General features: G+C 39.5%; 1 protein-coding gene across 3 annotated transcripts; it reads left to right on the forward strand.

Moving 5' to 3' along the window:
- Window positions 1–376: 376 nt before the first annotated feature.
- LOC148027695 (uncharacterized) lies at window positions 377–13052 on the forward strand. Of its 3 annotated transcripts, XM_087689387.1 has the most exons (5): window positions 380–785; window positions 1054–1099; window positions 6285–6403; window positions 12699–12752; window positions 12854–13052. In XM_087689387.1, the coding sequence occupies exons 1-5, from the start codon at window positions 418–420 to the stop codon at window positions 12897–12899; spliced, it is 633 nt and encodes a 210-aa protein (XP_087545513.1). In that variant the 5' UTR covers window positions 380–417; the 3' UTR covers window positions 12900–13052. The 3 variants fall into 3 exon arrangements, with proteins under 3 accessions (XP_087545515.1, XP_087545514.1, XP_087545513.1); XM_087689388.1 differs by lacking the exon at window positions 12699–12752 and having other exon boundaries at window positions 379–785; XM_087689389.1 differs by lacking the exons at window positions 6285–6403; window positions 12699–12752; window positions 12854–13052 and adding an exon at window positions 1184–1702 and having other exon boundaries at window positions 377–785.
- Window positions 13053–13328: the final 276 nt, after the last annotated feature.

Consider the following 13328-nt stretch of genomic DNA (forward strand, 5'->3'; position numbering starts at 1 on the left):
GTGCATAAGACATGCCAATGTGTCCTCTTTCTTCTGGCTCCCTCTCTACTTCCTCTTCTTCTTGAAGCGCATTGTCGTGGCCACTGGCTACCTTCTCTCCTTTGCTTCTCGCTCTACCTCACGTGCTCTCTCTCTCTCCCCAAGTCGTGTAATCTTATTTTCACGTAAAGCCATTTGAATGAAAAATTACCTTCAAGATTTGAAAGGGCATACACAATAAAATAATAAATCATTTTCCCACTTTTTTCATTTTAAGTGCTAAGGAATGGTGAACCCTATGCGCATAGGGCATGCCCAAAAAAGAGGGTGGATATAGATATCGATGTAGGTGATATACCTCATGAGAAGAGCCTACAGTAGAGCTAATCACCCGTTGTCCCTTGAAATTTTAATTAGCCTTCGAAATGAAGTCGACTGATGAGACAAGACACCGTTTCGATTCTCGAAGGAAGGAGAAGGCGACGCTGCAGGGGACGCCATGCGTGGTTGTATTTTGGCCATTGTCGATGCTCGGCTGGCTGTATGTCGTTCTTCCGCATCGCGATCGCTCCGCCTGACAGTCGCTTCCATGGCGGCAGGAAGAGCAGCAGAAGGATAGGTAGACCAGGTCCTATCGACATCATCCTTCCCGCCGCCACTCATTATGCCCGGCGGGGGCCGCCGGTACGAGATTTCTGCATCTCTCAAGAGCAGGATGCGCCCGGAGATGGATCGGTTGTCCTTCAGTTTTGTCCTCGCAGCAGGGATCGATTCATCAAGCTTGAAGCTCCCTGCAGGACATTGAGGTCTTTTCCTATATCTGCTCATTTTGAGAGCTTTCGTGTCCTTTCGGATGGACATTCAGGCCTTAGGTCTTTCCTAGGGTTTGCTTATTTGCAGCTTCCATGTATCTTTTTAAGATAGACATCCAGGTCTTTGCATGCGCCTCTCTGTTTGCTCACCTTGAGAGTTGCCCTATCTGTTGAGATGGACTTAATGGACCCTGACATTTTCGCATCTGCATGGAACTTTTTGGATTCAAGGCTGATTCTTGTGTGTTCTTTCTTGTTGCAGTTACCGTAATGAGGTCCGGATTTTACCTCCTGAAGATGCCGTTGAGGTATGACAATGCTGCAGCGTTCTCATCCATTTCGTTTCCAGCCGTTGGTTTTTTACATTAATTAGCTTGCAATGTCTTGATCAGAAGTATCCCTCAATAGCTTCCCTTGATCTTAGTGACGGAGTTTTCCAGTTTTCCAGACGTTCGTCTTCAAATTCAATGAAGATTTGAATCCATTTGTAGCAAGTCTCTTCCACAGGTGTTGCAGTATTAGATGGCTAGCAGATGTACTGATTAGTGTCCAACCTGTACTGATTAGTCATCTTCCACAGTATGAGATGTTTGCAGTATTAGATTGCTAGCAGATGTACTGATTAGTCTCTTCCACACTGGTTGCAGTATTAGATGGCTAGCAGATGTACTGATTAGTGTCAAATGGTTTCACGAATCGTCAGTCTGCAGATGCAATTCAGATTGGGGATTCTTCCATGATTTCTCTGCCAAAATGAATATGCGAGTTTTACAGTGAAATTCGTGTTTGAGGGGTTGTGCAGCTTGACATCAGGCTAGACAATAGTCTGCAAACCGTTTATAAAGTGCACTACAGTGTCAGTCTCATCAACTTGCCCAGATATGTCAACGGAATTTTTTGGGAATCATGTACTGTAGGTGTCGATGGATTCATTTGTCCATTGTTTGAAGAATCTCCCTACGAGAATGGAGTGATGAAGAATGGTGGTGGGCATTCCCTCCCAAGACGACTTTGCATTACTCTGCAACTTGTAAGTAATTTTGCCATCAAAGAAGCCTGCTTCCCTTCAAGGCCTATCGTATCTCATACAGATTTTAGGCCTCACGGTGGCATCATGTGGCAAGTGCATCATTTACCTTCTCACCTAGGTGTGCACTATCTGCCTATCCGTCGTACGATTAGAAGAGCGAATGGCTTACTTCTCTACTTGCCTGTCCCTCGAACCATCAAAAGAGGGGAAAATGGAGGAGTGTAGCGTTTAGAGAATTGCAACCAAGAAATTCGGATAGCACGCACCACCAACACTAGAGCATATAGGCGCACACGCGGGCTGACACATGAATATGCAGTCAGATTCATCCAAACAGAACTACCAAATCCACTCATATCTGGCTCGACAAGTGGATATCTATTAAGACTCCTCAACCTTGGATCAGGAATCTTGACAGTGCTAGCATTTGAAGGACAGTCCAAATAAGAATATTTGAAGGGCTACTAAAACCTCAAATTTTTCATCAAGTTTTTGGAAGGATACGCCACTTTTCTGATCCCAGGTATATCCTTACCCATCGTTTGATGGGTAAATTTATTTCTACTCTTTTGGTCAAGGATTAAATCCCCTTTAAAGGGTAATGTAACTTTCAAATTCGAGCCATGGTTCTTATTCAAAATTCAAAATTCAAGCTCTTTAAAGTGAGGTTTTAAATGGTCTAAAAGGTCTTGACTTTATATCCCCACTCAAATTAGAGTGCAATAAGTCCAAGCTTTTTTGTCATCCAAAAATCTCGCATGTGTTTTAAGACAGTTTGATTTGCTCGGTGGCTCAAGGTGGAATCTAGCCTAGCCCAATGCACCACAAATACAAATGTGCCCAATCTATTGAGATAAGTGGGACCCTTGATACTCACTACTTGTTTGGATATGTTCGGGTGGCCCGATGGCAAGAGGATGCACATCCATTGGTGGTAGTTGCATGGTGTTCATGCAATTTGCCAACACACATGGAAACTTTTGGTCCTAGGTTCTTGAACAACTTCTTGTTCAACTTCACGAGTCCCTTGATCTTAAAACTTGGTGAGAAATTGTCTTAGTTTTTTGCATAGATTATGCTTTTGATAGTGGAGAAGGATCTTCCCTAGAGTGATTACTTCTCACTATCCTGATAGACTCCATGAATGTTGCATAGGTTTCATTGATGTGATTAGCTTGTAGAACCAATGATATAGTTTGCAGCAGAGATTGGAAATGTAGTTCAAGAGCCATCTCATGTGGTGTTTGATTTGTTTAGAAAAAACAGCAATTAGAAATTGAATGAATGAGCAAAAAAAATGACTTGTTGAAACAAATAGAGATCCATAAAAAGGCTAAAAATTTTAGAAGGGGAGCTAAGATCGTAAAGGATTTACTTATGTGGTAGGTTAAGCTTGATGAAGACACATGAAAGAATACAAAACATGTACCGTTTGTGTAATATCCTAGGCTTTCTAAGGTTCCAACTTGACACCATGCCATATTCCAAGTGGGAACTTTTTTAGGGTCCAACATGACACCATGGAGTTAATGCACTATCCTAGATAGTGGACTTGTGTGAACCAAAGGTATACTTTTTGGCATTGTTGTATAGCTTAGTGTCCTTTGGTTATTGTAGAAACTCCACATCCTTCTCATGTTTCTTTTTGAAATTACAAATGTTAGAAACGTCATTTAGGAAAATCATTTGAATAATTATCTTATTGTGACTATTATTGTCACCATCATCGATGAGTCTAAAAGACATCACCACAAGCCAAAGATGGGCACGCTTAGACTTGAGAGTAGACTTTTGAAGATCTCCCTTAAAGAAATGTACTTGATAGTGTCTACTCTTTGGATCTTATTCTAAAAAGACTATAGTACCATTGAGTCTCATAAGGATATACTTGATCTGAGACTTAGGAAGCAAGTTTTGATAGTTAGCTTATTGAGAGCTTTCTCATATAATTATGTTGATTTGTTCCTTTTCTTAGTAAATGAATGAAAGTTGCAAAGTATAAGGAACTTGGTTTAATTTGAAATTTGGTCTAAGTAACTCATCTAATTACATCCAACTCATCCATAACTTGGAAAATATAAATAAGGTAACTTACTCGAAGGATTTGCTCTACTGTACATAAACTTGCTCTTGAAGTTTCCCATGTAAAAATGCAGTCTTGATATCCAGCTGATGCACTGTCCAACCATAATGTGTAGCCAAAGCAATCATAGACTTGATGGTCGTCATACGGGAAGTAGGAGCAAATGTCTCCTCATAGTCAATGCTCTTTTTTTGTGTGTAGCCTTAAGCTACAAGCTGTGCCTCGTATTTATCAATGGATCCATCTGCTTTTCTTTTCAGTTTGTAGACCCATTTCGTTCCAATGGCTTTCTTCCCAAATGGCAAAGACACCAAATCCCAAGTTTGATTCTTAGTGATAGAATCTAAATCAGCTTGCATTGCTGCCATCCAATGCACATTGTGTTGTGCATTCTCAAAACATTCAGGCTCTTCATTATCAAAAGTACTTGTTGCCATAACAAACTCCATGGTATGTGCTGAATCACGTAGACGAGTTTGCCTTATAGTACGACCAGCCATGGGTGCATCCAAAGGACTATCTTGCATAGTTTGCAAATACCATCTAGGTAACTATCTAGCTTCCTGACTGTGTGTAAGCTCTTGTTGAATTTTTGTTTCAGCATTATGCTGAATATTCCGATCAGCCAATGGCTGAATTTCTACACTTTCCATAGGAGCAGTTGGCTGAACATTAGGTTCAGTTTCTGAAGCTCCAGTTGAATCATCAAAAGTAATGGGTAGCAGCCCTTCAAAAACATCATGGGCAGCCTGATATGTGTCCAAACTAGCCAAGGAAAATTCTGATTTTTCATAAAAAACAACATCCTTGCTGACAAAAACCTTCTTTGTAATGGGATCATAAAGTTTGTAGCCTTTGCTCTCACGGCTATATCCCATAAAAATGCACTTAACAACCTTGTTGTCCAACTTTTTTCTAAGTACCTGTGGAATATGGGCATAGGCAAGACACCCAAACGTACGGAAGTGGCCAACAGAAGGTTTGCGGCTGTTCCAAGCCTCAAAAGGTGTAATGGTCTTCAAATCTTGAATATACACAAGTGGCATATTTATTACTTTCCTCTTTGTATATTATGCTAGTTAGGGGTGAATGATGGATACCTTTGTATCTCTCGATGGTCATTGGCATCGGCACACCCTTAATGTATGGTAAGTCCTAAACATACACAAGTTCATAGCAAAAACCTTTAAATGTTGAGGATTATATTCACACTTGATGAGGGATGCAACCACAAAAACTTGACGAACACAATCTTATTGAACTTAGAGGAACATCTAGCACACGTGATTAAAATGTAAATTACATTCCCTAATAAAACATATCTGCTAGCCCATAGCAAGAAGTGGATTGCAATTGGGCATGTTGGCTAGCTTTGTTTTGTAAGTTGGGTATGCATAACTAGGAGGCGCAAATGCTATCATAGGGCCAAACCCTTCAACCCTTGGTTTGTTTTGTTAGACTATGTTGCTAATTTTCACTACCTTTGGTTGATAGCTTTGTGGAGACTAGTATTATGTTGGTGAGGATAGGCATCAAGGCTTAAGTACTCATTTAGGGGCCCATGTAACTTGGGCCTTGAGGAAGGATCACCATAAGCCTCACTTGGTAAAATGCCCCATCTTAACTAGTTCATGCATAAGGAGTGCCATGCCCATCTTGGATGTCGGCTTGTAGGAGCTCGTCCTCATGGGCTACCACTAGACCCCTACACTAGTGGTAGCTTTTTTTGATGAAGCTAACCATGTGGTGATATTGCAAGAATTAAGCTCTTTGGCACACGGTTGTTGTGCCTCGAGGGTATTATCGTAATCTCTCACAATGTTGGCCAACTTTGTGGAAAATGACATGTTTTTTGTTACTAGTGTCATACAAAATCAAGTCTTTGTTTTAGTTGGACATAAGCTAAGAGTACATGGTCAAAGCCAAAGGTCATGCAGTTTTGGATAGCTTTCTCACTAGCCAATCTTTAGATGCATTACTAGGTACATTTTTTGTTGTTGGGGATTATGGAATATACGGATCACAAGTAATGCCTTCATTTTTATCCTACATTGGCTATTTCTTCTTGTGTGGTAATGATTCAAGGATTACACTTTGGCAACTTTCTTCAATTGGGGTGGTTGAAATGAGAAGCTTCAACCGTAGTTTTAGGTGGTTACATTTATGCAATTGGTGTATTATTCTCTACTTGATCTTAACAATGTCACTTACATGGGATTTGCATGTTGGCCTTATGGTATGCTTGATTCTTTTAAAAATAACATTTTTTGGAGAGAGAGAGAGAGAGAGAGAGAGAGAGAGAGAGAGAGAGAGAGAGAGAGAGAGAGAGAGAGAGAGAGAGAGAGAGAGAGAGAGAGAGATGCTAACTTATGTGTTGTAGTTGAGACTTGGTTGTGAGCAAGGTATGGTTCTTAGCTTTGGAGCAAATGAAGAGGAATGGAAGGAAGCATTTAGAAACAACACAATTGTTGAATGTGACTTATCAGGGCTAGATAGAAGGTACTTGCATTCTCACTATTTGTTTTTCCTTCTATCCATTGTAAGGTATATATACGTATTATTGCATGTAATTTTGAAAATTGTATCCATTTTTTCAGTTTCTTGGAATAAATTTTGATTGATGTCTGTGTCCTCTTCTCTTCTCTATATTCTCTTTTTGACATTTGGGTTTGCAACTTGTGTTAGGTGTTTATGTCTTTTAGGGTGCAATGTGAGTGTGATACATGTGTGTATATCACTATCAATATCTTTTATAGATTGTTTAGAATATTACTGGATCAATCTTAAAGAGATATGGTAAAAAGAAAGGAATTGCTTAAAACATGCTAAAATGACTAGTCGAGAGCTTGGTTCTACTTCCACGCATTTATATGAGGTGCTCCACGCTTAGATTTTCCATATATTTATATGAGGTCCTTTGCACTTAGATTTTCTTGGTGCTTTGCATTGGTGTTCTTTTGATGCTTTGCATCGAGGTTCAAAGTACCAACATCAATAACAATTAGGGAACTTTGTATCCTAATTCATGTTGGTACACATTTTCTCAAAATACTATATCTACTAAATAAACTTGGCCACATTTTTTCGAAAAGACTATATCTACAAAACTAAACTTCTTGACTCCCCATAAATAATGTAAAGTTTTTTATAATGCACAGAGAATATCAATATTATGAATAAAAGGTATTTACATAGCCTACTAAGAGGCTTCTTCAAGACATAATTGTCTTAGGCCTTTGTTAAGGCATTACAAAAAACCTTAAAAATTCTATTAGCTAGTTTACAGCCCTTAAGGGCCACCAGAATTTCACTTTTGACCCTAGGCCATTGATCCTTTGGGACCAAGGGAACTTTAACCCTACAAAAGAGCTTGCCATTTCTTAGCCTCCAGATCTCTTGCATTGAAACCGCTCTAATCACATTCAACAACTTCAGAGATTGTTCATCCATCTTGCCTTGCTCACCAAAAAGTACCAATTTAATGTTAATCATGTCAAAGAAGCTAGCGCTTCGCACCCATGATTGGAGTTGCTTCCAAAAGCCCCGGACTTCTCTGTAGTCCCAGAACAGATGTCTTGTAGACTCCTCTATCTTCCAGAATTTACACCATGGGGGAACCGGCATCAACTTACTTAATCTTTCCCTAGTAGGCAATTTGTTCATGACAACACGCCATAGCATAAAATTAAGTTTCCTTGAAGGGGTAGCCCTCCAAACATTGCAGCACCTCCTTACCCAGGTTCTATTTCTTGACCTTGGGTGCCATCTATGCCAGTAGTTTGCAGTTCGATGTATGTGAGATAGATCTTTCCTTGAATAATCCTTTGACTTCCTACATTTCTAGAGTGGTTTCTCTATTGGGCTGGTCATCAACCTGGTCAATTTCACCTCACAAACCACCTTTGAGGTTGGCCATGTAGGTTTGACCTTCATCAAGACTTCCTGGACAAGGGCTTCTTCGGCAGGAGTTAAGAGGAAGCACTCCTTGGTTTTGTCCAGCTTCATAAACTCCATTGAAGAGGCTTCCCACCTGTAGAGACCTTTTCCAGCTAGCTTCTTAACCACCCTAGGCTTCTCCTTCATGGGCCTATATGGGGGTTCATAAGCCTCTTTGAAAGTCCATATTAGCTACTTCAATGATGTGTCTCCCCTCCTATCTTGGGCCCCCAACCATTTGGAGTCTTCAAGTATCTTTTGCCAAACTTGAATATACCTAGTAAAGTTTGCATATACAAGCACATGAATATACCTAGTAAACTTTGCTTTTGTATGAATGTCTAAGCACAAAATAACTATGGTAAAATCCACTTGGTGGCATGCCATCATGGATGGCCAAGTAATAAGGTGTTGTTTGAACACCCGTGGCTAAGGTTATACTTTTACAAGGTACGAATAAAGTAGTAAAAGGCTTTGGCACTAAGGTTTTACATACATACATACATACATATATCTATATTGTTTTGGATGCCAAGACCCCTAAACGGGTGAGGCAAATGACGACTGGGCCATCGCTGGCATTCGAACGCCTTGCTGCTCAGAAAAAACTAATGGATTTCGAGAGCGAAGCCTCTATTCTGGGCTACTGGTTCTAGTGCAGTAGTTTTTAGCCTCTCGTTTATCGTGGGTTCCAGAGGGCCATAGCAGGCATCATGATCATGAGGGGGGAATGATTGTCCCGAGGCAACATCAAAAGCCTCTAACATGCCATGATTTTCGTCAAAAGAAGAAGTTGGGGTTCAAAATCACTGGCAGCATCATGGGTTGGGGAATCAACTTGAAGGCGCTGCGATTGATCTTGGGACTGCCGGTGATTTTGAAGCAGCCATTGTCTGCAATGCAAAGACTGCAGAGGCAGTCGTCCAGAGCAATTGAAGGTGAACAATTCATCATTGCCTTCCAAGAAGGGATGCTCGTTATTCTCTACTCCATGTTTATGCTATTTTCTCTTTGCATCTCTATTTATGGAACGTTGGTTCTATGAAGTAGTAATAGGTATAAAGCTTCAATCTATCACCCTTTTGTCCAATTGCAAGATGGGGAGATATCTTGAGACCGTGTTGAGTTTTGTTGTAGCTCCCGAGAACCTGTGAGTTTTGTGATTGTGGTACACCAATACATGCATATAACTTGTCCTCTTTTGATGCTGTCTTGTGATCAAGAGTGGGATTTTTTGGTGCTATATGGCTAAAGTGCATGGCCTAGATACTCGAATGCATCATGGGTTCTCTTGATGTCCTATTGGAATGGCGCTATACGGCTAAACTGCATGGCCTAGATACTCGAATGCATCATGGGTTCTCTATATGGCTAAAGTGCATGGCCTAGATACTCGAATGCATCATGGGTTCTCTTGATCTCCTATTGGAATGGTGCTATATGGCTAAAGTGCATGGCCTAGATACTCGAATGCATCATGGGTTCTCTTGATCTCCTATTGGAATGGCGCTATATGGCTAAACTGCATGGCCTAGATACTCGAATACATTATGGGTTCTCTTGATTTCCTATTGGACATCTCCTTGTCCTCGTAGCATGTTGGGCGTTGCGGTGAGGTGTTTTAGTCTTTTGGATTTTGCTCAAGAATTGTGGTTGTATTGCTATGGTATTTGGTGCTAAGTTTACCGTGTACGAGAGAGGAGATCTTGTTAGATACCGCCCGTTTACCTTGCATGCAAGATAATTATGAAGGTGCACATGACTATCCTTCTCTTGGACGAACAAGTGTTTCGATGCCTAGGACGTTTGGATGCTTCATTAATCCTAGTGGTTAAATTGTGGAACTTGACACTTATGGATGTGATGGTGCTCTTTGTACTTTATGGGTTTGCTATCTACATGAGGCGGTCTTCTTAATGAGTTATCATAAGCCATTTTCCATGGTTAATGCACCTTACTATCTTGTTGGGCGATTGGGTGGTGGCCTTGGGTTAGGTTTTCTAGTTTGCCTCGTCTTTTGTGTTTTTGGTAGTGGTCAGAGGAATCATGGTGGTTAGGATTCATTCTTATTTAAGCTTAGTACCAAGCCACGAATACGCTAATCGATGCTTGTCTCTTCTCGTCCCTTCCACCACTTGCAGGTGATGACATTTCATGTGGCAAGAATGTTTATCAATGTTTCAGTCACACAAAGAAGCCAATCATGTATGTATGTATGTGTGTGATTTATATGCATGTGTTTATTTGTTTGGTCTCATAAGCTTATCAAATTTCTCTCCTCTCTTTTTTTCCTTCTCTTCTTTCTTTCACACTCACATGTGTGCATGCACATACACACACACATCTTATTTTGTATATATTCTCTCTATGTGCGTGTGTGCATATGTGTGTATATAAATGTTTGTGTCTAATACGTGTGTTTCCATTTGTGTGGTCTCGTAAGTGTGAGTCCTTTCTCTCCCTCATAATTTTTCTAATCTATTTTGTTGTTTTTTGGAGTTCCATGTTTCTCATTTTTTTTCACCTCATACATGTGATTGGTGTGTGTGTGTGTATGTGTGTAGGTATGTGCTTGTGTACATGTGTATGTACATGCTTGTGTTTATACATTTGTATCCATTCTTTCTCTTCCTTTATTTCCTCTCTTTTATCTTTCATAGTTCTTTGTGTGTTTCTTATTTATTTTTCTAGTCTCCTTTGTGTTTACGAGAGCCAGATAGGTTACACCCTGTGACAACTTGGAATGACTTGAATGGAAGATGGTTGGTGGTCCAATGCATCGTTCATGGGGAGGTCTTTGAATGCTTTGTAATGCACACATTAATAAAACTAGTCAATGAAGCATAATTGTGAAAAAGTTTGGTTTGGCATGTATTGAGTCTCTATATGGAGATTGAGCTCTCTTATACTATAGTGTATGAATTGCACACCACAAAGATAAGAATGGAATAGATCATTGGTCTCTTGCACTTGGAATGTGTGCACAAAATGTTCACTCATTGGCTTTGTAAGTGCTTGTTCATAGTCAACAAATATGCTTCATCCATTATGATGGTTATTACATAGTTGCCCTTAGGAACCTTAAAATTCTAGGCAATGTCCACGACTCAAAGTCGTTGCACAAGAAAATTCTCTAGCATGCCTAATATGAATGCATATGCATGTTTATAGAATGCGAATTAGGATTTTTCCTTCGATATCATACTTGTCTCAAGGCAAACATGACTTGTAAGCATATTGCTTGTATGTATGCCTTGCACCCTTGTAGGCTATCTACAAGCCAAGGGCTTTTCATATATGCTTGATTTGGAAGCTTGTCTTGTATGCTCAACTTGGATGGTTGTAGGCCATGCTTACAAGTTTTATGACTTGCTTTTCTTGAAGGACATTTAGCGATATGATGTTGGCTCTTTGATACATTTCATATGCATGACACATTTTCTATCTTGACTTGGGAGATGTTTTCCCCTTGTTTTTGGCATTATAGGCATGGTTGTAATGATTGTGAACTTTGTGCATTAATACAAATAGAAAAATGGAGAAAGGAAATTAAATGGTTCATTAACATATGCAAATAGTCAAAACGGCCTATTAGACCAACTAATGGCAAAAAAGAAAACTGATTGCTAGAGCTAGAAGAGTTATTGCATCAATCAATGACCCCAAAGTAGCTTGGTGCTTTCAGATTTTTGAACTCCTCTAGGACGATAAATTTCCCATATTCCCTCTTTTCAGATGCCATTATTGTGGCAATCTTAATAGGTTGTGTTAGTGAGCTCATTTTGGCTCTCTTGAGACATTTGGATTGCTTTAGTGCTTCAACTTTATCTTGCATTAATTGAACTCCAAAGTTCCTTGATTATTTCCTTGCTTTGTAATGTGCTATGTGGAACCCATTAAACCCTTACTTTTGCGATAATGGCCTTAGTTTAGTCTCAAGCTTATGCTCCAACATTATTGGTAGCCTTCATCTTCTAGTTTCTCTTGTGCTTCTTCATACAACCAATTAGGGAGGCCTCTTAGACATGCATGAGATGCAATCTTCTTTTGTGATGTGGCTGCATTGACTATTATTAAAATGGTGTATGGCATACCTTGTCTTCCTCCTTGTGTTGATTTCTTGTAGCACCTTCTTAATGTCATTTCCTTGGACATTATCTTTAATCTTCTTGTTGACTATTCAGCTCTGTAGCCAACTTTTTCTTTAGCTCAACCAAAGCATGTGTGCACTTTGACAAGTGAGTTCTTTAGAGCATATTTTGAAATTCCAAGTTGTGAACTCATTATCATAAATATTTCTCACATGGGCTTGGCTCTTGGGTGGGCTTGGACATTGCAATGAGGATCATTGAGAAAGTCATTGGGTGCTTCTCGAAGTTAGGGTAGGAATTTAAGTCAGACCTTCTCCCCTATGTGTTGCACTTGCATTGGAAGGGGGATGTGATGGAAATGCTTGAAACAAAGGGTTCACTTTGTGTGTGAACTATGGTTTCAAGAAGTTCTAGGAGAGTATGCATCGAGAGAATAAGAGCTATGTTGAGCTAGGAATGCACAGAGAGAGGTGTGGGGGCAACGTATAAGCATGCATGTGCGTAGTCATCTAGTAATCTAATATCTAATAAGAGTATTAAAGAAAAAGATTTGAATCTAGGTTCATGGGTTGATAACCTAACATAAAAATCATGGAAAAAAGGAGTTTGTGTGTGTTGCCTTAGGTATAGCTAGTTTGTTGTGTATTTTGTTGGTGTCAAAAATCTGTGAGACATGCCCTCTTCTTTGGACCTCTCCCTCTTTATATTTAAAAGATAATGTAGGATTGTGGAAAGGGGTGTGTTTTTATGAGGGTGGTTCTTGATAGGTACTCGAGAATGAATTACTGGAGTCCTACATTATCATATTTGATAAACTCAAGGTTTTTCTAAACTTTATTTCCTATTTTGCATTTATTTCAAAATGAAATTGAATTGCTTCCTTGTTTTGACTTCATTTTGCCTATTTTTGAGCTTTTTATAGAACTACTCAATTGCTAGAAGAAGAGAAGAAATACTATGATGGATAACGATACAAATCTTTGAAGAGGAGGAGAAATGATCGTGATGTTTGAGGGATAAAAACAAGGAATTTTGTTAAATTCATACGGATTGAAAGTTTAGATGCGAAATCACAAGGTGATGTATAATGGCACTAGGTTATTCAAAGGAGTTTGTTGTTATCTTAAGGGTGTTTATGTTTCATTAGATTGCTTCTCATTTGTGTAGAAATGGATTCTTGTTTCATATAAAAACATGAGTTTTTGGGAATGCTAATGAATATCAAATTTTGTATAATATACAGTTGAAGATGCCTTAATCATGGGTTTTTGGGATTGTAATGAACTTGTAATCAATAGAGATTATGTTGTTGTGGCTATGTTATTGATGCAACTCTGATTGCTAGAATGTGTAGTTGGGATTGTATGATTGCAACATGTAGGTGTACAACTTTTGCT

Source organism: Lygodium microphyllum, chromosome 12, assembly GCF_053477565.2.
Source record: "Lygodium microphyllum isolate KBCC chromosome 12, Lygodium_microphyllum_v1.1.10, whole genome shotgun sequence".
NCBI lineage: Eukaryota > Viridiplantae > Streptophyta > Polypodiopsida > Schizaeales > Lygodiaceae > Lygodium > Lygodium microphyllum.

What these genes read in the sequence shown, in the direction of transcription:
- LOC148027695 (XM_087689387.1), top strand. Translation starts at nt 418, where the DNA reads ATGAGACAAGACACCGTTTCGATTCTCGAAGGAAGGAGAAGGCGACGC. An exon ending in CTCCTGAAGATGCCGTTGAG is followed by an intron (nt 1,100 to 6,284) that starts GTATGACAATGC and finishes TATGTGTTGTAG; the next exon opens with TTGAGACTTGGTTGTGAGCA. An exon ending in TCATATTTGATAAACTCAAG is followed by an intron (nt 12,753 to 12,853) that starts GTTTTTCTAAAC and finishes AGCTTTTTATAG; the next exon opens with AACTACTCAATTGCTAGAAG.